Consider the following 26,779-nt stretch of genomic DNA (forward strand, 5'->3'; position numbering starts at 1 on the left):
TCACGATTCGATTTGATACCGATTAATCCCGATACGAATCTTTAAAGTCAATTATTGCGATTTTTTTTTAACTCAAGTTTAGAAAATACTAATCAGTAAACTTGTACATGTATGTGCACTGTAAGATTTGTATGGAAATCTACTTCAGGCTTATTTATATCTGTGGTCCACTGTATTTAACAAACAGGTTGCAATCTGTTTCATGTTTAAACGGCATTGAAATCAAATTTTAAGGCTTAATGTTCCATTAATATAACATTCTTCCATGCTTATAATGTGAACCCTAATTCTAATGATGACATTTTGTTGAATATTTCCATCAAAAATTAAGCTTTAAAAATTGATTCGGCTGCATATTGAATCGATACGAGAATTGTGCGCTGTAATATCGCGATATATTGCTGAATTATTTTTTTTAACACCCCTAATATATATATATATATATATATATATATATATATATATATATATATATATATATATATATATATAATAAAACATTTTTTACATAAGCATCTGACAAATATGTGTGCCTTATGTTCTTGATCATAAAACAGCCACAAGGGAGTAAGCATTGGCCACCGTCGCAAGTATCGATACCTTGAAATAAGGCCTGGTCTCCGTTCCGTCTTCAATTCCGCTTATCCGGGGTCGGGTCGCGGGGGCAGCAGCTTTAGCAGGGAAGCCCAGACTTCCCTCTCCCTAGCCACTTCAGCCAGCTCCTCCGATGGGATCCCAAGGCGTTCCCAGGCCAGCCGTGAGACGTAGTCTCTCCAGCGTGTCCTGGGTCGTCCCCGGGGCCTCCTGCCGGTAGGACATGCCCGGAACACCTCCCCAGGGAGGCGCCCAGGAGGCATCCGAACCAGATGCCCCAGCCACCTCAACTGGTTCCTCTCAACGTGGAGGAGTAGCGGCTCGACGCTGAGTCCCTCCCGAATGACCGAGCTTCTCACCCTATCTCTAAGGGAGAGCCCGGCTACCCTGCGGAGGAAACTCATTTCGGCCGCTTGTATCCGGGATCTCGTTCTTTCGGTCACGACCCACAGCTCGTGACCATAGGTGAGGACAGGAACGTAGATCGACCGGTAAATCGAGAGCTTTGCCTTTCGGCTCAGCTCCTTCTTCACCACAACGGACCGATACAGCGTCCGCATCACTGCAGACGCTGCACCGATCCGTCTGTCGATCTCCCGCTCTAACCTACCCTCACTTGTGAACAAGACCCCAAGATACTTGAACTCCTGGATTGGCTGGCGACCAATTCAGGGTGTACCCCGCCTACCGCCTGAAACCGGTTGGGATAGGCGAATGGAATGGGACATAATAGTGAAGTGGAATGCAATTTATACAACAGTTTTATTATTATTTTAACTAAAAATAGTTCAAGGGGGCTAATACTTTCACAAAGCACTGCAATTGTGTTTACCAGTTGAGGAATCTTCAGATTTATCTCGACTCATCGCTGGAGATCACAGCTTGAAGAAGCCAGCAGCACCACATCATCTGCAAAAAGCAGAGATGCAATGTTGAGGCCACCAAACCGGACCCCCTCGACACTCCGGCTGCGCCTAGAAATTCTGTCCATAAAAATTACGAACAGAATCGGTGACAAAGGGCAACCTTGGCGGAGTCCGACCCTCACAGCAAACGAATTCGACTTACTGCCGGCAATGCGGACCAAACTCTGACATCGGTCGTACAGGGACCGAATAGCCCGTATCAGGGGGCCCGGTACCCCATACTCCCGAAGCACCCCCCACAGGACTCCCCGAGGGACACGGTCAAACGCCTTCTCCAAGTCCACAAAACACATGTGGACTGGTTGGGCGAACTCCCACGCACCCTCAAGGATCCTGCTGAGGGTGTAGAGCTGGTCCACTGTTCCACGGCCGGGACGAAAACCACACTGCTCCTCCTGAATCCGAGATTCAACTTCCCGACGGATCCTCCTCTGCAGCACCCCCGAATAGACCTTACCTGGGAGGCTGAGGAGTGTGATCCCTCTAAAGTTGGAACACACCCTCCGGTCCCCCTTCTTAAAAAGAGGAACCACCACCCCGGTCTGCCAATCCAGAGGCACTGTCCCTGATGTCCACGCGATGTTGTAGAGACGTGTCAACCACGACAGCCCCACTACATCCAGAGCCTTTAGGAACTCCGGCCGAACCTCATCCACCCCCGAGGCCCTGCCACCGAGAAGCTTTCCAACCACTTCAGTGACTTCCACCCCAGAGATAGGGGGGCCCACCTCAGAGTCCCCAGACCCTGCTTCCTCAAAGGAAGGCGTGTTGGTGGAATTGAGGAGGTCTTCGAAGTATTCTTCCCACCGATTCACGACGTCCCAAGTCGAGGTCAACAGCACCCCATCTCCACTATACACAGTGTTAATGGCGCACTGCTTTCCCCTCCTGAGACGCCGGATGGTGGACCAGAATTTCCTCGAAGCCGTCCGGAAGTCGTTCTCCATGGCCTCACCGAACTCCTCCCATGTCCGAGTTTTTGCCTCAGCGACCACCGAAGCCGCATTCCGCTTGGCCAGCCGGTACCTGTCAGCAGCCTCCCGAGTCCCACAGGCCAAAAAGGCCCAATAGGACTCCTTCTTCAGCTTGACGGCATCCCTTACCGCTGGTGTCCACCAGCGGGTTCGAGGATTGCCGCCCCGACAGGCACCAACCACCTTACGGCCACAGCTCCGATCGGCCGCTTCAACAATGGAAGCACGGAACATGGTCCATTCGGACTCAACGTCCCCCACCTCCCCCGGGACAACGGAGAAGCTCTGCCGGAAGTGGGCGTTGAAACTCTTTCTGACAGGGGATTCTGCCAGACGTTCCCAGCAGACCCTCACAATACGTTTGGGCCTGCCTGGTCGGACCAGCATCTTACCCCGCCATCGGAGCCAACACACCACCAGGTGGTGATCAGTTGACAGCTCCGCCCCTCTCTTAACCCGAGTGTCCAACACATACGGCCGCAAAGCCGATGACACGACTACAAAGTCGATCATCGAACTGCGGCCTAGGGTGTCCTGGTGCCAAGTGCACATGTGGACACCCTTGTGCTTGAACATGGTGTTCGTTATGGTCAGTCCGTGACGAGCACAGAAGTCCAACAACAAAACACCGCTCGGGTTTCGATCGGGGGGGCCGTTCCTCCCAATCACGCCCCTCCAAGTCTCACTGTCATTACCCACGTGAGCGTTGAAGTCCCCCAGCAGAACGAGGGAGTCCCCGGGGGGAGCGCTCTCCAGCACACCCTCCAAGGACTCCAGAAAGGGTGGGTACTCTGAGCTGTTGTTCGGTGCATAAGCACAAACAACAGTCAGGACCCGTCCCCCCACCCGTAGGCGGAGGGAGGCTACCCTCTCGTTCACCGGGGTAAACCCCAACGCACAGGCGCCCAGCCGGGGGGCAATGAGTATGCCCACACCTGCTCTGCGCCTCTCACCGTGGGCAACTCCAGAGTGGAAGAGGGTCCAGCCCCTCTCGAGAGGATTGGTACCAGAACCCAAGCCGTGTGTGGAGGTGAGTCCGACTATATCTAGTCGGAACTTCTCAGCCTCGCACATCAGCTCGGGCTCCTTCCCTGTCAGAGAGGTGACATTCCATGTCCCCAGAACTAGCTTCAGTAGCCGAGGGTCGGACCGCCAAGGCCCCCGCCTTTGGCTGCCACCCAGCTCACTGCGCACCCGACCCCTTTGGCCCCTTCCACCGGTGGTGAGCCCATGGGAGGGGCCACCCACGTTGCCTTTTCGGGCTGTGCCCGGCCGGGCCCCATGGGTGTAGGCCCGGCCACCAGACGCTCGCCTTCGAGCCCCACCTCCAGGCCTAGCTCCAGAGGGGGGCCCCGGTGACCCGCGTCCGGGCAAGGGAAACGAAAATCCAAAGTTTGTATGCATCATTGGGGTCCTTCGAGCCATGCTTTGTCTGGTCCCTCACCTAGGACCTGTTTGCCATGGGTGGCCCTACCAGGGGCATGAAGCCCCGGACAACATAGCTCCCAGGTTCATTGGGAAACCCCTCCACCACGATAAGGTGATGACTCACGGAGGCCTGGTCTCAATACTCGCCTATCACTAGTGTAAGTATCATGCTTGCGACAGCGGTTTTGTCTGATACTTCCTACACTCTGGTGAAATGAGGATGATGCCCGCCCCACCACAACTTTACATGCCACTGGTCTCAGGGTAAATTGCAAATTCTGCGCAGAATTGAGCAACATAAACAAATGTTGGACCAAGTCAGCTCTTTTCTTTCAGTTTTTTAGCACTAAAAGTAAAAGAGGTTTCTGTTGAACTTGTCTGTTAGAATCCAAACAGTGGAAGAGGAGGAAGATAAGCGAGCAGGTATTGTAGCACGCAATAATAATGTCTCCGCTTCCTCTGATGCTGTAACATGGACGAGGGGGGGGGGGGGGGGTAATTTGGACATCCTGCCATCCCTTACTGTTTATCACGGGAACAGGATGAAATACCCAACATAGCCTGGCATCAAATGAGATGTAGTATAGTTCCTTTCGAGTTCTCAGTTGGATCCATCTGGTCAACCAGCATGATAGAAACACAAAATATTAGCGAGAAAAAAGTCTTGGGTGGAAAATGTTGCTAATATAGGATGACTGTGCTTGTGTGTACGTACGTATGATATGATTCGCTTTTTCTGTGTGTAAATCTTGTGCGTGCATGTGTGTGTCGCGGAAGCAATTTGGTTCTGCTCTGTTTGGCAGAGCATCAGTGAACGTTTTTTTCTTTTTCGTCGTCACCACCACTCTCTCTCTGCAGCTTTGCTTGCTCATATCTGAATGCCATCTCTCCTTTTGCCAGGCTCTTGCCATGAAATGGAACAGTTATTTGAGTTTCGACTTGAGTGCGTTTGATAGCAATTGATGGTGAAAAGTGGGCCACTCCACTCCGAGGGGTTTGGATCAATTGCTTCCCAATTAGGGAATTGGATTGCAATTTGTTCATTTGGAAGAGGGAGAAACATATTTGACTCATAGCCACAGTAGCCATTATATGTCTGCAGCTATTTTCAACATTTTGTGTATAATTTTGTACAGTATAATTAACTCATTCACTGCCATTGACGGCTATATACGTCAAAAATTTATTTGAACTATTTATTAGTTTCACATTTTTGTTCTACTTTTGTTAACAAGAGTATGAAAACCTAGACATTTTTTACTGTACATTTAGAACAGATATTAAATTTGTGATTAATCGTGAGTTAACTAGTGAAGTCATGTGATTAATTACAATTAAAAAAATGTAATCGTCTGATGCCCCTAATAAAAAGAAAAGAAAAGATTATTAAAAATTAGGGGTGTCAGATGATTAAAACTTTTAATTGTAATTAATCGCATGACTTCAATAGTTAACTCACGATTAATCACAAATTTTATATATGTTCTAAATGTAAAGTAAAAAAAAAAAAGTTTTCATACTCTTGTTAACAAAAGTGGAAAAAAATGTGAAACTAATAGAAATTGTTAAAATTAATTTTTGACGTCTGTAGCTGTCAATGGCAGTGAATGAGTTAAATGTAACTATTATGCAGCACTGTGATGGTGAGCAATATGTGTGCATGTGCAAATTTGGTGGTTTACTAACTACTTAAGTACAATGTAAACATGTGAATGTCAAACGATAGATTAGCCGGATTTGGCCCTCCAGTTTGACATCTGTGATTTGAAACGGCGCTTTTCAAAACATCACTTCTTGTACATGAGCTCCCTCTAGTGGTAGAGGTAAAAAATATCTGAAATTCAAACAAAATTAAAAACATTGTAATAATCTAATAAAGAACGTTTAAGTTCAGTTGTACTTAACTTTCAAGTACTATGAATTTGAATGTAATTGTTTATGGTGTTTGTTTTCAAATATTTATTTAGGTACAATTACAATTTTAATTTAATTTTAATATGAAATACATTTGAAATTAATCTTTAGGTACAGGTTTTTATTTTCCGATATTTGAATGCGTGTTAATGTTGAAAAATGTGCTTACTGTCACATTGTAACACATTTTTGTAAAATCTACAGTAAAAAATTACAGCATTATCTTTATTTTTTTATTTGACAGTATTTAAATGTGTACGGCAATGCATTATGGAAAAACAAAGTGCATTATGGGTAAAAACAAAGTATAGTAATTTGCTGTATCATTAGCGGTCAAATACTGTAAATTTTACAGCAACTATGTTTTGGCATGAGCAAATTATTTGTTGAGGCGTTACATAACATGCATAACAAGTTTAGCTTTATCATACAGACGTCGAATTCTCTTCATGACTTGGTAAGTACACAAGTGTATTGCATTCACTTTAAAAACAAAAAAAATAAATTCTGACCTTTTTTTTTTTTTATTGTTTTGTTTATGTTTGTTTATTGAAATATATTTTCTTATTTCAAGGAATATTTTTTTCTGTTTTTCTGATTTTATATAATTATTTTCTGGTTTTCATTTTTTCCGTAAAAAATACAAATAAAAATATTCCTCTTAAATAGTAGTAGTTTTTTCCCCCCCCACGTTAATGCAATGCACTTCCATATAGGTATCAGAATGTAAAATTGTTACAATGTTGTAATGTCTATTTTTAATGTTAATTTAAAAACAAAATCTGTATTCTTGTAACGGTTTTGATGGCCACAGTTGAAGCCTACAACCAGCGAATTAACATTATTTCCAATGGCAAAATGAGGCTTGGGAAATTGCAAATTGGAAGTCAACAAATGGAGCCGAATTGACGATATAGCCTATTGGTTTCTGTTTTTCATGATACTTTTTAAATATATTTAAAAAATGTGGGGTGGAGCCAAAGCTTATTGACGACATATCTGAACTTATTTAAGTTGTTGTTGTTGTTTTTTACAAATATACATTTCAATGCAATTACAAAAAAAAAGAATCTCAAAACTACAGCGCCATCTGCTGGGAGCAGTTGGGCACTGCCTTCCCCCGGTCCCTCCTTCAGAGTCCCTACTAGGTAATTCAAGAGCAGATGCTATTGTCTGGTGCCTTTCGCACAATAAAACAGTAAGAGGATTACCCCCACGCACAAGCTTTTGCATCTCGCAGACCGCGCTGACTGAGTCTGACGGACCAATTCTCTGCACGTCGTGCACGCGCCGCCACTTTGACACGCACGGAGGCGGAGGACTGCCGGCTCTCTCGTCTCCGAACGCACCCGGCTCATTAAACACTATTCCGCAGAGGCTCCATCCATCCACAGGCGCGCGCATTTACTACTACTACTACTACACTGCAGCCAGTATTCACTATAAAGACGCGTTGGTGGGGCGCCAAAGGTGCGTACGGAAAAGTGGACCGGCCACTCGGCATGCACGCGATGGACCCGACCCAAAGCTGTTGAATGACGCCAGTGTATTGCCGTGCACTATCTGAAGACAAGGATCAGAGCAGAGTTGAGCATCGGAGCGTCAGAGGAAGAAGCCTGCGTGTCGTCTACGGCCGGCATGGCGCGCAGCTACGGTGACAGCCGCGTGTGGACCTGGCAGGTCCTTCTCGCCATCTCCATGGTTCTAATCCCGCTGTCCGCTCACGGTAAGGGCCACCGCAGAAATGCACGAAAACGTGTCACACCCAAGGCGAGTGCGAGTATGCGTGCGTGTGTGTGTGTGTGTGTGTGTGTGTGTGGCTTGCATGCAAGCACTCTTGCGTGAATTGCGTTGCACCTGCAGCATGTCTTGGGTTGGGTGGAAAAGGGCAAGTTTGCTCGTAATGGATGAGAAATGACTTCATTTAGCGCGATAGACAAGTGTGGTGAGATTTTTTTTGGGCACAAAATAAATGAATGTAACAGGTTGTCATGATTTTAAAAACAAAATGATGTTGATTTTTATCGTTCATTATGACGTCATCCACATGCAGACATTGCGCACATGTGGGCAAGGCCAATTAGTAGTGCGATTTAAATTCCTGCAGATTTTCATGGAGGTAACCGACCCGTCTCATTTGCATCTCTTGAGACACGGAGGGGGTCGTAGAGGGGGGGAGAAAATTAGCTTGCAGCCGCTGCCCAGCAACAGGCGGCTCGTGCACGTCGAGGGTCGCAGGGGTTCACATGCACGAGCACCCCCCCCCCACCCTTTTTTCTCACTTGAATGTTAACCCTGCAGCATTATGACCAATAAACACACATAACGCGTGTAATGTCATATATGTTCGGCAACGGGCATTCGGGGAAGATGAGAAGTGGCAGCTGAAAATGACATTAAAACAACTAAGAGTTACTTATTTTAGAGCTAATGGAAACAATTACCATTTAGGTCATATTAGTGTCACGCTAAGTTCAGTATTTTAAAACAAAGAGCCAGCCAGTCCGCTTCGCCAATTTTACACACTTGCATACAAAGTCATCTTTAATGGTGGCAACAATCCAGACTACCATCTTGTGCTTCTCCCGTGTGCGTGAATTCGCACTGCGGGGTCCATCTGCCTTTGTGTCCCTGCAAAGCATGTTAAGTGTCACAAAAATAGCAGCAAGCATCTCCCATTGCTGACACAAATTATTGCTATTAAAACTAGTCAATTAGGTAGACAACATCAGCGATTTCAAACGAGTGTGCTGTGGTTTATACGTGAGAAATGATCACATTTCACTTAAATGGTCCAAAAATCGGAATTCTTCTATCCGCGTTATTGACATATAGTGACAGGGCGGAAAATTTAAATGCTGTTCTGCTAGACGGGTAGGTAACTTCCGTTAATTCCATTTGCATGCAGCACAACAGCTAAGTGCTGATGCACCACGTTTGCTTTGAACTCTGGCTTCCACTAATTGACCCGAGTCTGCTGAGCACAGAGCCCTACTGGGTTTATATTCCATCAGCAGTTCTTTAATGTATTCAGGGCCAAAGTCGTTCTGTCATTTATTGACCAGTAGCATCATTTTAAAAATGTATTCTACGGCTGACTGGAAGACGGTTGCAATAATTGAGTCTATTAGCGATAAAAGCATGTATAAAAAATATATTCACATACTACTGCTCATTCGGAATTGAAAGTAGCTGGATCAAATCTCATGCAAGCTGTGATCTGAACCCAGAACTTATGTCAGATGTGTTAACCACTTGCTCCTAAACTAGCTCAGATGAGCCAAATGGCAAAATACCATAAAAAAAAAAATAATAATCATTGATTGAGAATAGGGGCATTAAATATCAAGAATTGAATTCAAATCAACCCGAAAAAACAATTCTTGACAACAATATGTTCTTTGCAGCCCCACTAGTCTAAATAAGGTATTTTGGTTAATATTGCGTGAGTGGAATATGAGTTAAGCAGCAAAATCCATCTGTTTTCATCCATCTGAGTGGGCGGCCATTTTGCCACTTGCTGTCGACTGAAGATGACATCACAGTTGCTCAGGGCTCAGGTATCAACCAATCACAGTTCAGCTTAAGAAAACAAGTGAGCTGTGATTGGTCGTTGCCTGAGCCCTGCGCAACTGTGATGTCATCTTCAGTCAACAGCAAGTGGCAAAATGGCCGCCCACCTGTTCTCGTCAGCCTTGTGTCTACCAATCAGCTCTTTGTCTGTTTTGTCATGTTATGCGTATTTAGACTTTAAGGTCTTAATTTTATTTAATTTATAATAATAATAATAATAATAAATAAATAGACTCCTTGCTGTCTTGCACTTGGATCCTCCGCCACAAAAACTCTCAACCTTCTGACATTGTGGCCCTCTTGGCTATTAGCGATGGCGTCTGGGAGTGTATAAGAGGACAGCCACCTCCAGTCAAACCTGTTACCATGGTGACAAGAGACGGTGAATCGGAGTGGCAGTTAAAGGCACAAACCACGCTATTTCAAAGGAAGGAATCCATTTGTAAAGTGGCGGCAACTCATTCAATTTGCTCCTCTTGCTCTTGTAATCTGTCCATGTTCCATTTAGCGCTTGTGAACGGCCACGACTGCCAGCTGCTAACAGGATGCGACGTTTGAGCCCCAACGGAGACCAGATTGGCAAATACCATCTACAAAAGAGATAGTTTGATTCAATCGTAATCAGTTTCGGTGGAACGTGTCTCTCAAAGACTTTGACTCTACCTTGCTTTTTTTTTTTTTTTCTTTTTTCTCTCTCTCTCTCTCTCTCTCTCTCTCTCTCTCTCTCTCTCTCTCTCTCTCTCTCTCTCTCTCTCTCTCTCTCTCTCTCTCTCCAGAGCTGAAGTTGGCAGGCATCACTTAGAGTGAGTCTGGCTTGATTGATTAAAAAACAAGAGCAGCAGCAGCAAACACTGGATTCTCTGTTTCCGCGACTGCACCCTCGCTTCTCTCCTCCTTTCAACCTGCCACCTCTTTGCATCTCACCATGGCAACTGCGCTCAGTGTGTGTGCGCGTGTGTGCGCGCGACTCTCTTGCTTCCTCGGCCACCGCTAAGGTTTCGTGCCTTCGGGCGCATTGTGATGGCCATCACATCAGCGCTGAATGGTGTGCCTGACAATGAGCTGCAATCTCAAAGGACGCGGATAGACAGACGGATGGACGGACAGACAGATGTCCAGACAAGTGCTTAATTGAGTTTGGCCCGTAATGTGCGGGAGATTGTGTCGAAGTGTCTCCTTGAAATTCAATCAACCGGGAACATTATCGCCCATCGAACACTCGTTCCACCCAACTCACTGCTGTGAAAGTTGAATTTTGTTAACGGGCAAGCATGGACAAGGATTAAAAATCAAAATTCCAATTCGCATTAGCCACTGAATGACATATCTCATTTCAACACATCGTACCAGCACTTAGCAGCAGGTATAAAATACCTTACTTTAACCCAAGCCAACTCAACAGCAGAACGAATGATGTCTGTTCCTCTTTGCTGCCATTTTAAATCCATCTCCGTTGCTACTAGCTTCATCCTAGCTAGCACTATGCTAGCTGCTCTCTCAGCTCTGGCGTCCAAGTTACAAAACTCCCTATCGTTTGATGCTAGTACGCCATTAGCCGGCTAACGCTCCCCGGCTAAATATTCCTGTTGCTTGGTTGGCCAGCCAAATATTACCATAACTTCTTCTCGACGTCCACTCGAATGCAGCACAAATGTAGCATTAAAAAATACAATAAAAAAGGTTTAATGCAATACGGTCTACACTCATGCACATTTCTCATACACCATATAATAAGCTAATAAGTATCTATTTACATGTCTCTGTACCCCTGTGGATGTTTTATTTTTTTGGGTGCGCACCCAAACAAGCGGCCTCTAACCTATGGTTCTAAATCCTAATCTGCGTAATCCGCGTTCAGTCTTGGTCACCAGAGCACATTAGTCAGTCATTCAGCGTGTCTAATCCGGCGTCGTCACACTTTGATTACATTGCAGTCTTGAACTCGCGTTTGGCTGTCATTTACAGTAAATCGCTCGACCTTTGAACCTTTTAAACTGCACGGATTTTGTTGGCGCGGTCGACGATCTGTTTTCTCATCATTTTGGAATAGACCGAGTTTGTATTAATGTGACTTTTCAAAATTTTGATACAGGAATTTGTGTGCGGATTCAACACTTAGCGACACTTAGCCTGGGGAAGTCTTGGGGCAAAGCTGGTTGATTTCACACACAGTTTCAGGACAAATTGATAACATGGAAAAATGGATAGATAGACTTCGGCTGACTCCAGGCAAAAAGCAGACTTCACTCTCGACTGCTTGCCAGTCAATCACGGAGCGCTAACAGGTACAAACAAACTGGGCTTATTTCATGCTCCAGTACAATATTTTAAAAGTCACTTACAGAGACACTCAATAGGCAGACTTCGACACACTTGGTGGATCTTGTGTCATTACGGTTTGCCAAATGCGTTTTACATACTGCTTCTCACACAAGATTAAAAAAACAAAGGTGGTGGAGGATAGAGCCTTGTGGACTACACACATTGACTGCCAAAGACGGCTATAGACGTCAAAGATGATTTTTTTACTGGGATGGCAGTGAATGAGTCCAAAATGTATTTGCTTATGCATTTATTCTAGCAAGGTATTTTGACAGCCTGATCGCTTTCATAAAGAACTACCTAATTTGTCTTACGGTTTGAATCGACAGGGAGGCATTCGATGGCCAGGCGTCATCATCACCGTAACCATTCGTCCATCAACCGGGAAGCCTTGAATACTAGGATGGTGCTAAGCGACGACTCAGCAGAGAGAGACCACCTGATAGAAGCAGGGATCCCCACGTTTTCCAAACATCCCCGCTCCCATAAACACGTCCATCTAGACCCGGATCCCGTCGGGGAGGAGCTCACTGCTGGAGGAGCAGGGCCGGATCAGCCCGGGAACCCCTTGTCTGATGACATCATCACCGTGGAGTTCCACAGTCCAGCGCCGGAGATGATGCCGTCTGATATTGATCACAACGGTGCTAAACTTCCAAAACCCCAGAAGCAAAAAGGAAGCAGCCCCACAGCTTGGACGCTCTCGGACTTTTACGACTACCTGTCCCCTGACGACGATCTCTCGGCATCTGCGCCCACCCAAGAGCCCGAGCCCTCCCCTTCTCCCCCGGCCGACATGGAGGATGAGAATCCCCTCTTGGCTGGCGCCCCTGCACGTCCTGTCACCGCGAAACCCGCCGTGGAGAACACGCCTGCCTTACCTGCCCGGCCCCAGCCGGAACCCGACAATGATGAGGACTTGACCTTGGGCGGCGCCATGGGGAGCGACGGGTGCCGGCTGGGCTTCGTGCGCTCGGGACCCGGGATGTGCGTATCTCAGTGTGACGTTGAACCCAATTTCTGCTTCAATGAAGGCGTGTGCACCGTGGTGGCAGGAGTGGGAGCTTTCTGCAGGTAAGAAACACAAACACATATTTACATATTGTCGCTGTGTCATGTCCGCGGCTGACGAGTTCACTTTGCACCAAAGCATTACAGCAATCCATTTTTAACAAAACAGGCTTACTTAAATGTATGTACAAATAATAATTTTCACTCATCACTGTGTAAAATAAAAAAAGAGACAGTCCTTTAATAAATACGACCACATAGGTCGTTTTGAAAAGGTTCCAAATTACGACCTCTATCGGCCATGTTAAATAGCGCAAAATTCCAAAAGCAAGATTCAAACCCGGTCCGGAACCTGAAACGTCATCCTAACCCCAACCATTAGTCCGTGACGGCGAATTGACATACATACAAAAAAAAACACTAAGATCATTACCGGCCCGCTCAGTAAGATAAACGTTTGTCTTCTGACCAGATGACCCGAGTTCGATTCCCATGACTCTTTTTCGCTATTCAACATGGCTGATACAACATGGCCGATAAAGGTCGCTTAACTACAATACTTAACACTCGGTTGTATTTTGGTGCATGGTAAAACGACCAATATGGTCGTTTATTGTTGGAGGACTTGTTGAAAAAAAAAAAATTCTTATGGTGACATACTCCCACGGAGTAAGGTCATCTTTACGTAGCCATCCTTTTTGGGACATATTTGGTAAATGGATGACAACAACTGTGCTGCAACATGCCACACATGTAGCATTAGGCTAAATCGGCGTGTTGGTAGTTGATGCCGAGGAGGGGTGGATTGTTGACTCTTCCCCAAATTGAATTTCTAGTCCGGGGGGAGGATTTCCAATATGGCTAGTCACTAAAACAAAAGAAAAGATTGAGGACGCCATTAGGTCATATTTATAGTGACAGAAGGCTGGATTAACGTGTCATGAAGATCAGCGGGGTCACCAAAAAGGATAAGCATGCATTTTGAAGACGGGAGAGAAAGTGTGTGTGTGCATATATACACTAGGCTGTCACTGACACGGACACAAAGCGTATCACTCAGGTGACAATGGTGCGAGCAAGGAACAAAACACACATGGTCATTCAATGCTGTTTAAATGGCACCATCTGTGCTGCCTTACGATTGCTCGTCTTGTTGTGTCTGCTGAGTAATCAAACAAACACTCACCAGGGTCATAACAGTTTTGGGTTTTCATTATAGTTATTTTTTATTTCGTTTTCATTTTTGTTTGTTAAATTCTGTTATTTCTCATTAATTTAATTTGTCTTATTTTTTTCCATTTTAGTTTAGTTAGCATTAGTTTTAGTGTTAATTTTTTATTTAATTTATATATATATATATATATATATATTTAATTTACATATATATATATATATATATATATGTATATGTATATATATGTATTAGGGGTGTTAGAAAAAATCGATTCTGCAATATATCGCAATATTACGGCGCGCAAATCTTGAATCGATTCGATATGCGGCCGAATCGATTTTTAAACATCAATTTTTAATGGGGATGTTCAACAAAACGTCTTACTTAGGGTTAGGATTCACACATTAAGCATGGAAGAATGTGATATTAATGGAACATTAAGCCTTAATATTTGATTTCAGCGCTGTTCAAACATGAAACAGACTGCAACCTGATTGTTAAATGCAGTGGCTCAGTTATAAGCCTGAATTTTCAGATAAATACATTTTCATACAAATCTTACAGTGTAATGTACAAGTTTACTGATTAGTTTTTTCAAAATTTGAGTAAAAAAAAAAAAAAAAGCAATAATCAATTTATAGATTCGCATCGGCATTAATCGGTATCAAATCAAATCGTGATCTATGAATCGCGATACAAATTGAATCGCCAGGTACTACGCAATTCACACCCCTAATATGTATGTGTATATATATGTATATGTGTGTGTGTGTGTGTGTGTGTGAAAAAAAGGGCGATAAAGTAGGGATGTTCGATACCAATACAGTACTCAACTCTTGAGTAGTCACCGATAATAATACCAAGTACCGATTCCACTAGTGCTAGTAAAAAGAAAAGAAAATGTATTTAAAAAAACAACAACAACTCAAATACTGTGGCATTTTTCTTGAAAATTACATGAAATTAATGACTGTCTTCTATTCTAATTTCTAGTCCCTGATCGTAAAATGGCCACAGGGTGGCCGATACTGGAATCGCCGTCGCAAGTACCAATACATAGAAATAAGGCCGGGAACCGGCCCAATACTGATACCTGGTATTGGTACTCGCCCATCCCTACAATTTACGTATGACTGTTTGATCTTCCTTTATGTCTACGGCTGTACAGTATATTGAAATAAATACATTTAAAATCAAGCATAAAAGCTTACTTTTATTAATTTCCATTTTTGCTATAATCATACCTAGTTTAATTTTATAAATATTAAATGTAGTTTTAGTTAGTTTTTTTTTCTTCATTTTACTAGTTTTCATTGACTATAATAACCTTGATATTATTCACAAACAGATTCATTAAAGGGGACGTATTATAGACAATTTTGGAAAATTGTTGGGCCGTGAAGTGCTTGCCAAATTACAAATGCGTCAAAGTGCCAGTAAGCAAGCTGGTCCGAATGTTGCCGTCACGAGTTTGGTTTACGCCACATGCACAAATCCGCACCCTAACTGACGAACGTAATTCAGTTGCAAAAGTAAGAATGCGATCAATGTTTTAAATGTTTCAATGTCTATTTTGTTGTTGTTTTAAAGTAGGACATAACACAACGACATTAATGTGCATCACAAGATAGGACTCATGAAGAACTAATGAGCTGCTACCAGGGAGAAAAAAAAAAAAACACAGCATAATGTGCTGGTGAGCATGTTTGCAACTGCACATTGAATCTGTTGCACGCACATACACACACACTGATCCTTTGAGCTCATTAAGGGTTCGGCTGCAGGGAGAATCCCAGCTTTGGCAGGACAGCATCAGCCTCTCTCATGCTAAAAATATGTTGGATGCTGTTGCTGCGCACTTCAAGCAAACTAAGCAACTCCCGGGTCCGAGCTACTGCTGCCCAATCACGTGTCGGCACACTTCTGCATCAACATTATTAACGTCTTCCCTCATTGAGTTTCAACTGTGCAATCCAGGTGCAATGTGCAGGACTACATCTGGAACAAAGGCACGCGCTGCGACTGGGCCATCACGGAGTTCCAGGTGATGAGTGCGGTGGTGGGCGTGGCCTCCGTGGCCATCCTCCTCCTCTTCATGATCGTGGTGTTCTTCGCCAAGAGGCTGCACCGCCTCAAGAGCGAGAACAGGAGGCTTCGCAAGCGCAGGTGTGTGTTTGGTTACTATGTTTTCGTAAAAAAAAAAAAGAAAAAAAATAGTCCAGTTGCATTGAATGAACCTTTGCAGTAGCATGACTCAAAATCAAAAATAATTGATTCTTTTGTTATGATAACTTAGACCAGGTGTGTCAAACATAAGGCCCACGGGCCACAACCGGCCCACCAGGGGTTCCAATCTGACCAAATTGCTAGTGTTAATTTTGTCCACTAGAGGGCACACTGACAAGTACTTAAATGACATTCTGAAATTGGGCTTAGTCAGGATTTGATACAAAGATTTTACTCTTTTTTAGAACATATATATTATTATTATTATTATTTTACTCTGCAATAAGGTAATGAATTCAAATATTTTCAGAATGTACTTGTAATTATTTGAACCCCCACCCCAAAAACAAAACAAAAACAGGAAATATTATATGGGTGAATGTGGCCCCTGAATTTAAACGAGTTTGACACCCCCGACTTAGACTATTTCAGAAATTGTAACAAAAGTCTATTCTCAATTGATTTTGTCTCTCTGTTTAAAAAGTACTCACATGCTGTATTTAAGTCGAAAGAAAAAAAAAATATTCTGCTAAAAGTAGAAACGCTGAGTCATCTCCTTTACTTAAGTAAAAGTAAAAAAGTACAGACGTTAAAATACAATTAATTGTAAAGTAAAAGCAAAGAGTATAAATGTATGTATACGGTCAATTATATACTTTACTGCACCCATTTTGATTACCACAAAAAAAAGATAACATATAACAAAATATATATATAGATAAGACCGATTAAGGCATTAATTTAAAATTTAAATGTATATAAAGTATCAAATGACCAACTGTGCTCAATTTGGACATTTTCACTTAGGGGTGTACTCACTTTTGTTGCCAAGGGTTTAGCAATTAATGGCGGTAATTTGAGCTATTTTGAGGGAACAATACATTTACGGTTACAGGTATATAAGCTGTACACTGATTTATTTTCATTGTGTCAAAATGTATACAGCATCGTCCCATGAAAAGATCTAATCACATATCTGCAGATATGTGAGGGGTGTACTCACTTTTGTGAGATGTATATTTTGGAGCATTATTTGCGTCAAATCAGTGTCAAATGACACGACTATTTACTAACTAAAATAAAGAACTTAAAGTGCTCATCATTTTTGTCTCACATTGAAGAGGCCCGAGGTTCGAATCTACGCGGATGCTGTCAAACGATAATCTAATCGGCGACGTCTCTGATTCCCCCTTCAGTAAGTACCGTCAGCAGAGCGCGGAGCCACAGACGGACGGCCTCTCCGTTTCCACCACGGCCGACGGCTCGCAGCCAAACGTAAGGAAACTGTGCGATTCCCCTACGCCCGCGCCCCAAGCTCACACTCACAACCTGGCGTACTATGACAACATTATCTGTCAGGTATGCCCCCACCTTTTCCTCATGTTTACTCTCCGCCCTTTCTCCTTTTTATTCCTCACTATTTTCACCCTTTTCCCGCTGTCATCACATGATTGACCTCTCTTATCTATTGATCCTATGTGCTTGCTTGGTGTGTCTTTGGCGGCTTGCTGATATCCAAAATATGCATGCTAATCCAAGATAGCTGACTTAGAATGCATAAATATACACGTGTGTATATATACACAGGTATATATTGTGTACGCATAGGCAAGGAGTTGGTGTATGGATGTATGTTGATGGCTTTTTACGCTCACTGATTCCCTCAGAGGCCATCATCAACCACCTTTACCTGGGAATTTAAACCCAGAAACTCTTATAACCACTACCAGGTAAGCGGAGCGGAACATCCGCATTGGTTGCAATATCCCGCTCCACCCCCCCCCCCCCCCTCCTCCCCCAAGCTTCGCTTTGACCTATCCAGCTATTAAATGCCACATTTTGACACAAGCCCTCCTCCAAGCCCACAACAATATCGTGCATCGATCTTGTTGTTGCGGGAGGAACTCGCTACTTTAATCACCCTGCTGCTCGGCTCCCTGCAATCGATGGTTCAGCACAAATACACTGCAAGGTCCCTCTCCTCGCCCGCTTTACCTGAACGCCCTTGCGGCTTCCAAGCTGTTGTGTTTGACAAAACTCCCTGCTATGGCTTGCGCATGTATTGCTCCTCCGAGATGCATTCTGTACTGTATTGCATCAACGGGAAAGTAGGAATGTGTGGTCATAGATCACCACATGTATCCCACCGGACCATGCAGTATACTAATATAATGACATATTATACTTTCGCCAGCCATTTGGTACTGTTTTTTTTTTTTTTACATATAAACTAGGGGTGTCAGGCGATTCAACTTTTTAATCATAATGAATCACATGACTTCATCAACTCGTGATTAATCGCAAATTTTATATCAATAAAATGTACAATTAAAATACTTTCCTACGTTTTCATATATCAAATGTTAAACTAATAGAAATATGGCTGCATTTTTTTTAGTCATTGATATAGTAATTTCATAATAATTCATAACATTTTGTTAAAATTAAAAAGATGTACTGCGCTGTAAGTGTGATATTGATTTGAGTTGAGGTCATTATTCTGCCACTAGATGGCATAATTGCATTTGTAAGATGTTGGTGACCGCTCAGCACATTTTTCTTTTCATATTAAGAGCTATCTAATCTTTAACATAAAGTAACTTGTGAAATTTGGCACATTTTTAAAATTCTAAAATAGAACTTGACCCCAGTCTCCACAAATATGTGCATTATTAAATGTACTACTGCTAAATTTTGACGTTGACGTCCCCCAGTACAGGCTTTCCAAGTAAGGGGAGGTCATTAATCGCGTGTTTAAAAAAATGGTGGCGTTAAAGACACAAATTTTGACACCCCTAATAAAAACAATATATATATTTTTTTAATAAACCCAACACAGATATGCGATGTAAATGCTTGAATCATTCAACTTTAAAGGGCATATTTGATAACAAGCAACTAATTGAAATCAAAGACGAATTGACAATGAAAGACAATCATTATAATAAATTATGCTCACACAGTTTATACATCTATTTAGATCTACTGTATTTTTATTACACTTCTCCTGATTCGTTAGACCTAATTTTTCTGTCATTTGCCCGACAAAATGGTCTTGTAGACTTCAGAATTAATTATACTGTGAGTTACTCCCAAATGTCTTCAGTATACAACAAAAACAAAGGAATTGTATAATATTGAATATACGGATGACATTTTAGGCCCAAGCACTGTTCGGAAAATATGCTTTTAAATTTAACGACACGTTGATCAGCAGATATCAGTGTGCTTAAATCTTTGGGTTGTGATAATGCGTGATGGGAGAGGACATTTAAAAAGTAGCGTCCGGCCCGCGGCCCGCGCGACCAAATCGATGGTGGCCCACTTCTCGCCTGCTGCGACTGTGACCTTCAGCTGTCTGTGACACGGCGATCAATGAACGACCTGAACGAGCTGACACATGCAGATGTGCACAGCCTCTAATTTCCACTCGCTTTTGGTCACACAAGCACAACTTAAGAGTTAATGAGCACAACCTTGCAGGTTACATTTAAAGAGAATAACCCTATTGAGGCTTATATAATGAATGCTAAATGTATGACGTAATAATTGGTTGGGCTAAGTAATAGGAACAAATAGTGCCGTGCTGGCATTTCGGAGCAGTTCATGATAAGTTCTCGGTTGCTCTAAATGTCAAGTTGAGAGGCTAAAAAGCCCCCGCAGGCACATGGGCTGCGATGCACTAGTTTAAATGCCACAGGTCCTATTTGATTCTTTTGTTTCAATGTGCAAACATGATTAGGCAGTCAGCTTTTGAGCTCTTTTGAAGACGATAATGATGATTATGTTTTATGATAGTATAGTAAATGAAATGTTGGCGTCTTCCTACCATCACAATGAGTTCTACACAAAATAATGCTCAGTTTTCATAATCGCACAATGCTCTTCTTATAGCTAAAATGAATGAAAATACTGTAAAAATTTACCATTATATCATTTACTCCCAGCCACTTTCACTGAAGCAAACCCCTTCGCTCCCGGCTGTTTTACTGGATTTTGACTGATTTTGCAAGGTCCACAGAATATTGTGTTCTAATGCTATAAAAACATGGAACCTAACAAAAGAAAAATTACATACATTTGTATCGGTTTCCATTTTGCAGCAATTAGCATTAGAATATAGAAAAGTTTTCTCATTATTCACAAATCAGTTTGTTTCTGGGGGAAACAACATGGCCCTGGTTGATCTCTTATACTCTGCTGCCACCATTGTTGTACTAACTACCATTGCTTCAACCATTCTCTTCAGTTCAGAGGCTGCATCAAAGCCTTCTGTATGCTCTCGCATAAACCCCCCCCCCCCTCAAAAAACACAAAACGTATAAATACGTCTTTGGGAGCATGCTAATACTTGAAAGAGAACATATTTATACCCAAAAGTCCATACCAGTAAATACTACTACTAGATACTACTGTACCACTACAAAATAATTAAATCACTACCTTTATGATAAAAAATACAATAAAAAAAAATCACACAATACATTATAAATGCAGATTTCCTTTTGTGGATCTCATTAGCATGTGTAGATGTAGCTTATGTATGTGTGTTAACATTTTTATTAAACATTTATGAACATATTGTATATCGACACCTTCTTAAAATAATCGGCCATGTCATTTTTTCAGATTTTTCCGGAAACACAAAATGCACTATTTTCATCACGAGGAGATGATTTAGGCACAAAAAAAAAAGACTTATTTTAAGAGGGTGACAATATTGTAAATACTGTGGATATAAAAAGCCTACACACCCATGTTCAGATACCAATATTTTTTTAGATAAAAAAAAAAAAGAGACCAAAATAAATTATAATTATTTTTTTTAATCCACTGCTATTTTGACCTATGACCTGTGCATAAAAAGCCTACTAGAACATCAGAATTGTATTTAGGCACATTAAATGGAGGCAGGTGTGTGCTGACTCACATTTAATATGAGTTTGACGAGTTAATTCTGAACATTGCCACGTAGAATACCCACTTTTTGAGAGGGTGTGCACACTTTTGCTACCACATTATCTTATCATATCTAGTTGTTTATTTTGATCCCCTAACAGTTCCCTTTATTGTTTGGAGTTGTGCTAAAAACTAAGCGAACTTCCCAACAGGATGACCCCCAGAAGCAGGAGGACCCGGCCAAGTCCCCTCCAGCCAAGGAAGAGGGCGCCATGAACATCCTCAACTCTCATTCCCCCAAACACGAGAACAACCGGCCAAACTCTGTGGTCCACGACCACAGCCGCAGCCCCAACAACCCCGACGACAACCCCGAGGTAAACGTGCTCCACAACAACTTGGTCTAAAATCCAAAACGCATCCCAATGCGGAGCACCCGAGAGCACATAGCAGTGAGTTGTTTACACCTGGCAAAGAGCACACTGTGTATCCTCAAGCCCCGCCCACGTCAAAGTAAGCACACACAATTGAAGGATACATGTTTACAAGGCTCCAATGTCACCATTGATTCCATAGTGGCCCCGTCTCGTTTCTTTCCTCTAACCACTTTCAACTAATGACTGACCTTCCCTCGCTTGTGACGCCCCTGCCTTGGTCTTTTGGCCAACGAACTCGCCCATTGTGTCCCATTTTTGTTCACCCCCGCCTCGCCTAACAGTCCCTTTTCCGCTCGCATGCATTGGTGTTAATCAAAGTGAAGTGTCTGAAAATATTTGCAAAAAAAAAAGTCACAAAAATGTGGAAACTAAGTGGATCTGTGCTTGCAACTTTTCATGTTCGGCATTGCTAATAAGTGTCTAGGTTACACGACGTCAAAGTATTTGCTCGAGTCGATATTGGAATCTATATATTAAAACACGCTGTGTCTTGGTTTTCAATGTGATTTCTAATACTTTTATGTACTTGAGGTTATTTTGTACTTTTTGGGCTATACATGAAGGATTATAGTTAACAGCTGTGGGAAATAAATCTTTTTTCATTTTATCCAACTGGTCCCTGTGTTTTGCTCTACTTTCCCTGCGGTGTCTCTCTTTGTCTGCATGTCTGCTCACGAAGCTAACGGCCGCCCAGCTGCTCCCTCGCTAATAATAACCGAACGCTCCACTGACCCCGCTTTTGTGCTACTGTAGGCTGCTCACACGCACACACAGACACACACACACACACACACAAACACACAAAGTGCCAATTCAGCACCATGGACAGCCAACTTGCTTATTAGAATTCCATAGGAGCTTGAAATAAACACTCACCCCCGGCCAATATATTAGGGACACGTGCACATTCCAATGGGATCCAATACAAAAAGGTGAAGAAAAAAATCTGCTTTATAGAAAACGTAATATTAAGTAAACACATTTAAAAATCAAATATAATGGAGGATGTAAAAAAAAAAAAAATTAAGTATACAAATAAATGTACAGTAGCACCCAAAACATGGATGTCCCAAAATTTTCAATACAAAAAAAATATTTATAAGCCTTACATTTATAAAACAAGCTAAAACAAAAAAACAAATGATATAGGTCAATATATGCTAAGCATTAAACTTTTTTTTTTAATGGTGTGATCTCATGCAACATTAAAAGAAGAAGTGACTTTTGGCTTTTCCCAGTCAACTTAAAAAAAATGATGTGTAGTATATGTTTGTGTGTATGTGTGTGTGAAAGGCAATAAAAAAAAATCTGATTCATAATCAACTGATTATTTGATTCATAAAATTGTTACTTGCAGCCCTAATCTCAAGGCAACATTATGTGTTATTATTTATTGCAATAAAACTACTAAACTAATTGAGTTTACCATAGTTAAAATCATGCAAGGGACCCAGTGCCGCATTATATTTCCACCGACACACTAAATAATGCTGGGTTATTTTCCTAACCCACTCGCTAGGTAGCTTTAAAGGGATACTTGACTCATTGAGCCATTTTTAATAATAATATGATAATAATTTGTAGATATTTTTTTATTAATGTGATAACTTCATTATATTTCATGAACAATTAATACCTAAAACTAATTTTGCCACTTGCTGTCGACTCAAGATTGGTAACAACCAATCAGGGCTTAGTTTGCTGACCAAATCCAGAAAACAGGTGAGCCATTATTGGTCGTTAGCTACTTCTTCAGCACAGGTGATGCCATCTTCAGTCGACAGCTAGTGGAAAGATTAGTTTTGAAAGGTATTAATTGTACAAGTTATCAAATTAATTCTGGACAAATTTAACTTTTTACTGCGGGAAATGGCTCAATGAGTCAAGTCAATTATTTTGACCCAGGAGATTAGGTCTGGGCGGGCTGAAGATGGTCGCCATTTTGAATAGTTTTGTTGTGTACTGAAATTTAAATACATTTAATGTACCATTATGCAGATTGCCAGACACTGGCGGTCCTAAACAGAGGTGGCAAATCCAAGTCCAGAAAGTAAAAACGCTGCCACAGTTTGTCTTTAGCCCCAGGTGCTAGCTAGCTAGCTCCCTAGCGAGCTCCCATGGTGCTGGTTTACCTGCTCCCTAGCTAGCTCCCATGGTGCTCGTTTACCTGCTAGGGAGCTAGTTAGCTAAGTAGCATCCGGGGTTAAAGCTAAACTGTGGCAGAGTTTTTACTTTTAGGTGCTAGCTAGCTAGCTAGCATCAGGGGCTAAAGCCAAACTGTGGCAGCGTTTTTACTTTCTGGACCTGCATTTGCCACCTCTGGTCCAAAACCTAGATTGAAAAGGGTGGGTTGTGTCAGGAAAGGCATTCGGTGACTCGCTGTGGTGACCACTGACAGGAGAGAAAGTTGCTTCTTCTTCTTTTTTTAAGTTTCACTTTTAAGCACAGCTATACTGATAATCTGGTAACCCCTTTCTTGGTAGCTTTAGCTCATCAGTATGGTCATTTTTACTCCGTGTTGGAAAAATCTTGACCCAATGTGTTGGGCCAAATCCTCAACCCAATGCGTTGGGCAAAATAACCCAGCATTGGCTGGAGCTATGTCACCCAATTTGGCTTCCATTTAAGTTTCCTAGCAGACTCTGCATAGCTTGGCATCCCTCCCACTGAGTGTCCCTGCATTTCTGCATCCTTCTCTACTTGCCGTATTTCTACACCAGGATGGAGTCACCATCGGCCTGGAGGTGCTCCTCCCCAAAGATGCCAAGCTGCGCCCCGAGAAGAGCTCCCCCCTCCACTATGACGTCTTCCTCTACAAGGTCGCAAACAACGGAGACCCGACTGCCCCCGCCTCCCATCACGCAACCAAATCCCCCAAAACCCTAAAGATGTCCAAATCACCCAAACGCTCCAAGGTCCATCGTCACGGTCACGGCGAGCCCCTCTCTGGGCGCCACTCCTCACCATTTCTGCACCCCTCACCCGGGAGGTACCCGTCACCCAGTCGCCATTCCGCGCCCGGGGGATACTCCGCCCCCACGCGCCAACATTCTGCCCATCACTCGACCAGAGGTCGGCCTTCCAGTTCTTATTACTCCGGCGCGGAAAGAGAAGACGGACACCTTCGTCCGTCTCCTTCCTCTCCTCATCTCACTCAGCCTTCCTCTTCGCCATACAGGGCCAAGTGCAGCCCGGTCAGCACTCGATCTTTACCGCCACTCTAGTGACTCTTCACGTCTCTTACTCATGCACTCAAATGCGCGACTAGAAAGCCATTTCAGCATTTATTCCATCCAGCTTGATCTTCTAACAACTATAATGTAAACACGAAACACAAGAAAACAACACAACACGAACGTCAACTAAACTTGATCCAAATCAACAAAAACACTGATCATGACAGTATTGGTACATGATAGCAAGGTATCGGGGGGCTTTTATTGTAATGCGATACATTACTCCACTAGTTAACGTCTAGTAATTCACAAATTGTAAACAGTGTAGAGTAAATATTTTACTCTAAACAGAGTTACTCACTCTAAATAAAAGTAAGGTAAAAAACAGAGTAAAATTCACACTTGAAAAAAAAAATATATATATATATTTTTTTAAAGTCACTCAAGGGTTGAGGAACAATTCCACAACTCCAGGTTGGGAGACAACCAATCTACTCCCTGAGCCACGCAGCTCCTGCTGTGTGTTAGTATATCGCTCGTGTCAGCTGGTATCTTTGTAACACCAAGAAATGTTTTTGGTCTCCTTTTGGATGTAATCAAACCATAGGAGTGGCATAAGCTCAGATGGTAGATTGTCAATCTCCCAAGCTGAAGGTCGGGAGTTTGTTCCTCATCCCTTGAGGGACTTTTTTTTTACCTTTTATTTTACTCTTTCTCAAGTGTAATTTTTACTTTATTTAGAGTGTGAACTTTGAGCAAATCTTTTTATTTTATTTTTTTATTTTTTACACTCTTCCAAATGTCAATTTTACTCAATTTAGAGTGGGAGCTTTAAGTGACTCTCTTTTTATTATTATTATTTTATTTTTTTACTCTCTACCAAGTGTAATTTTTACTCTATATAGAGTGGGACCTTTGAATGACTTTTTTTTCCACTCTAAATTGGTTTTTATTTATTTTTATTTTACTCTTTTCCAAATTAAATTTTTTACTCTAATTAGAGTGTGAACTTTGAGTAAATCTTTTTCTTTCTTTTTTTACACTCTTCCAAATGTACATTTTTACTCTATATAGAGTGGGAGCTTTAAGTGACTTTTTTTTCACTCTTAATTGTTTTTTTTATTTTTTATTTTACTCTTTTCCCAATTGAATTTTTACTCTATTTAGAGTGGGAACTTTGAGTAAATCTTTTTCTTTCTTTTTTTTACACTCTTCCAAATGTAAATTTTACTCTAGAGTGGGAGCTTTGAGTGACTCTCCTTTTTTTTTTTTTTTAATTACTCCCTACCAAGTGTAATTTTTACTCTATATAGAGTGGGACCTTTGAGTGTCTTTTTTTTTTACTCTCTTCCAAATGTAATGTTTACTCTATTTAGAGTGAAACCAAATAGACTCAGAGTAAAATTTACTGCCGAAGAATTTACTGTGTACTCGTAACACCAAGATGTCAATAAGCACAACACAGTTTTGCCTAACTAGTAGCATGTAGCAATTTTAAAGATTTTACTAGTAAGACACATGCTACTAGTGCAGCTATGTCGTTTTTATTTGTGCACTGAATCATCAAGAGCATACTAGTACATGAACATTAAGATGGATATCAAAGATATGGAATAAATGCTCAAAGGGCTTTCGAAACAAAAGTGTGTCATGGCTCTAATGTAAACAGTCATTATCCATTCGGATTCTAACCTTCATTAGGCTCATAGGATACAAACACAGTACATTCTCGCCACATTTAGGGGCAAGAAATGCAGCTGGGACACACACAACACGACTTAGAAGAAGAATTCAAACTCAGGACAAACAAAACTTGCAAAATAAGCACAAAATGACCCGTCAAGTGTGAACAAGCTGTCCTAACCTGGTGCCAATGTCAGTACATTTTTATGGATATAGTTTTAGTTTTATCACTACATTTTTGTATTATTAGTATTTCATGTTTTGCTACATTTGACATGTTTCTGATTCTCCAATAAATGGATGATATCACAACACATGCAGCATTTTATTTATTGGAATATAGAGAATTCGTCAGTAGTTTAACAGAAGGATGAGGAGCTCTGCTCCCACCTTGTGGACAATTTATGCATTGCAACAAGATTTACTGTATTTAATGTGTATT

General features: G+C 42.2%; 1 protein-coding gene across 2 annotated transcripts; it reads left to right on the forward strand.

Moving 5' to 3' along the window:
- Positions 1 to 6,954: 6,954 nt before the first annotated feature.
- On the forward strand, positions 6,955 to 26,720 carry LOC147157913 (chondroitin sulfate proteoglycan 5-like). 2 transcript variants are annotated; one of them, XM_086062760.1, is made up of 7 exons: positions 6,955 to 7,562; positions 12,061 to 12,805; positions 15,894 to 16,082; positions 17,339 to 17,501; positions 17,810 to 17,872; positions 21,254 to 21,418; positions 24,199 to 26,720. In XM_086062760.1, exons 1-7 carry the CDS (start codon positions 7,475 to 7,477, stop codon positions 24,700 to 24,702), a joined length of 1,917 nt encoding a protein of 638 aa, XP_085918886.1. In that variant the 5' UTR covers positions 6,955 to 7,474; the 3' UTR covers positions 24,703 to 26,720. The 2 variants fall into 2 exon arrangements, with proteins under 2 accessions (XP_085918886.1, XP_085918884.1); XM_086062758.1 differs by lacking the exon at positions 24,199 to 26,720 and having other exon boundaries at positions 17,339 to 17,417; positions 21,254 to 22,090.
- The last annotated feature ends 59 nt before the right edge of the window (positions 26,721 to 26,779 follow it).

The sequence above is a fragment of the Leptonotus elevatus genome, chromosome 19 (genome assembly GCF_054856555.1).
Source record: "Leptonotus elevatus isolate MCC_2025b chromosome 19, RoL_Lele_1.0, whole genome shotgun sequence".
Taxonomy (NCBI): Eukaryota; Metazoa; Chordata; class Actinopteri; order Syngnathiformes; family Syngnathidae; genus Leptonotus; species Leptonotus elevatus.

Bases quoted from the DNA above. Each gene is read 5' to 3' on its own strand.
- LOC147157913 (XM_086062760.1), top strand. From the start codon at position 7,475: ATGGCGCGCAGCTACGGTGACAGCCGCGTGTGGACCTGGCAGGTCCTT. The intron at 16,083-17,338 runs GTGTGTGTTTGG...TTCCCCCTTCAG, and splicing joins AGGAGGCTTCGCAAGCGCAG to TAAGTACCGTCAGCAGAGCG. The intron at 21,419-24,198 runs GTAAACGTGCTC...TTTCTACACCAG, and splicing joins ACCCCGACGACAACCCCGAG to GATGGAGTCACCATCGGCCT.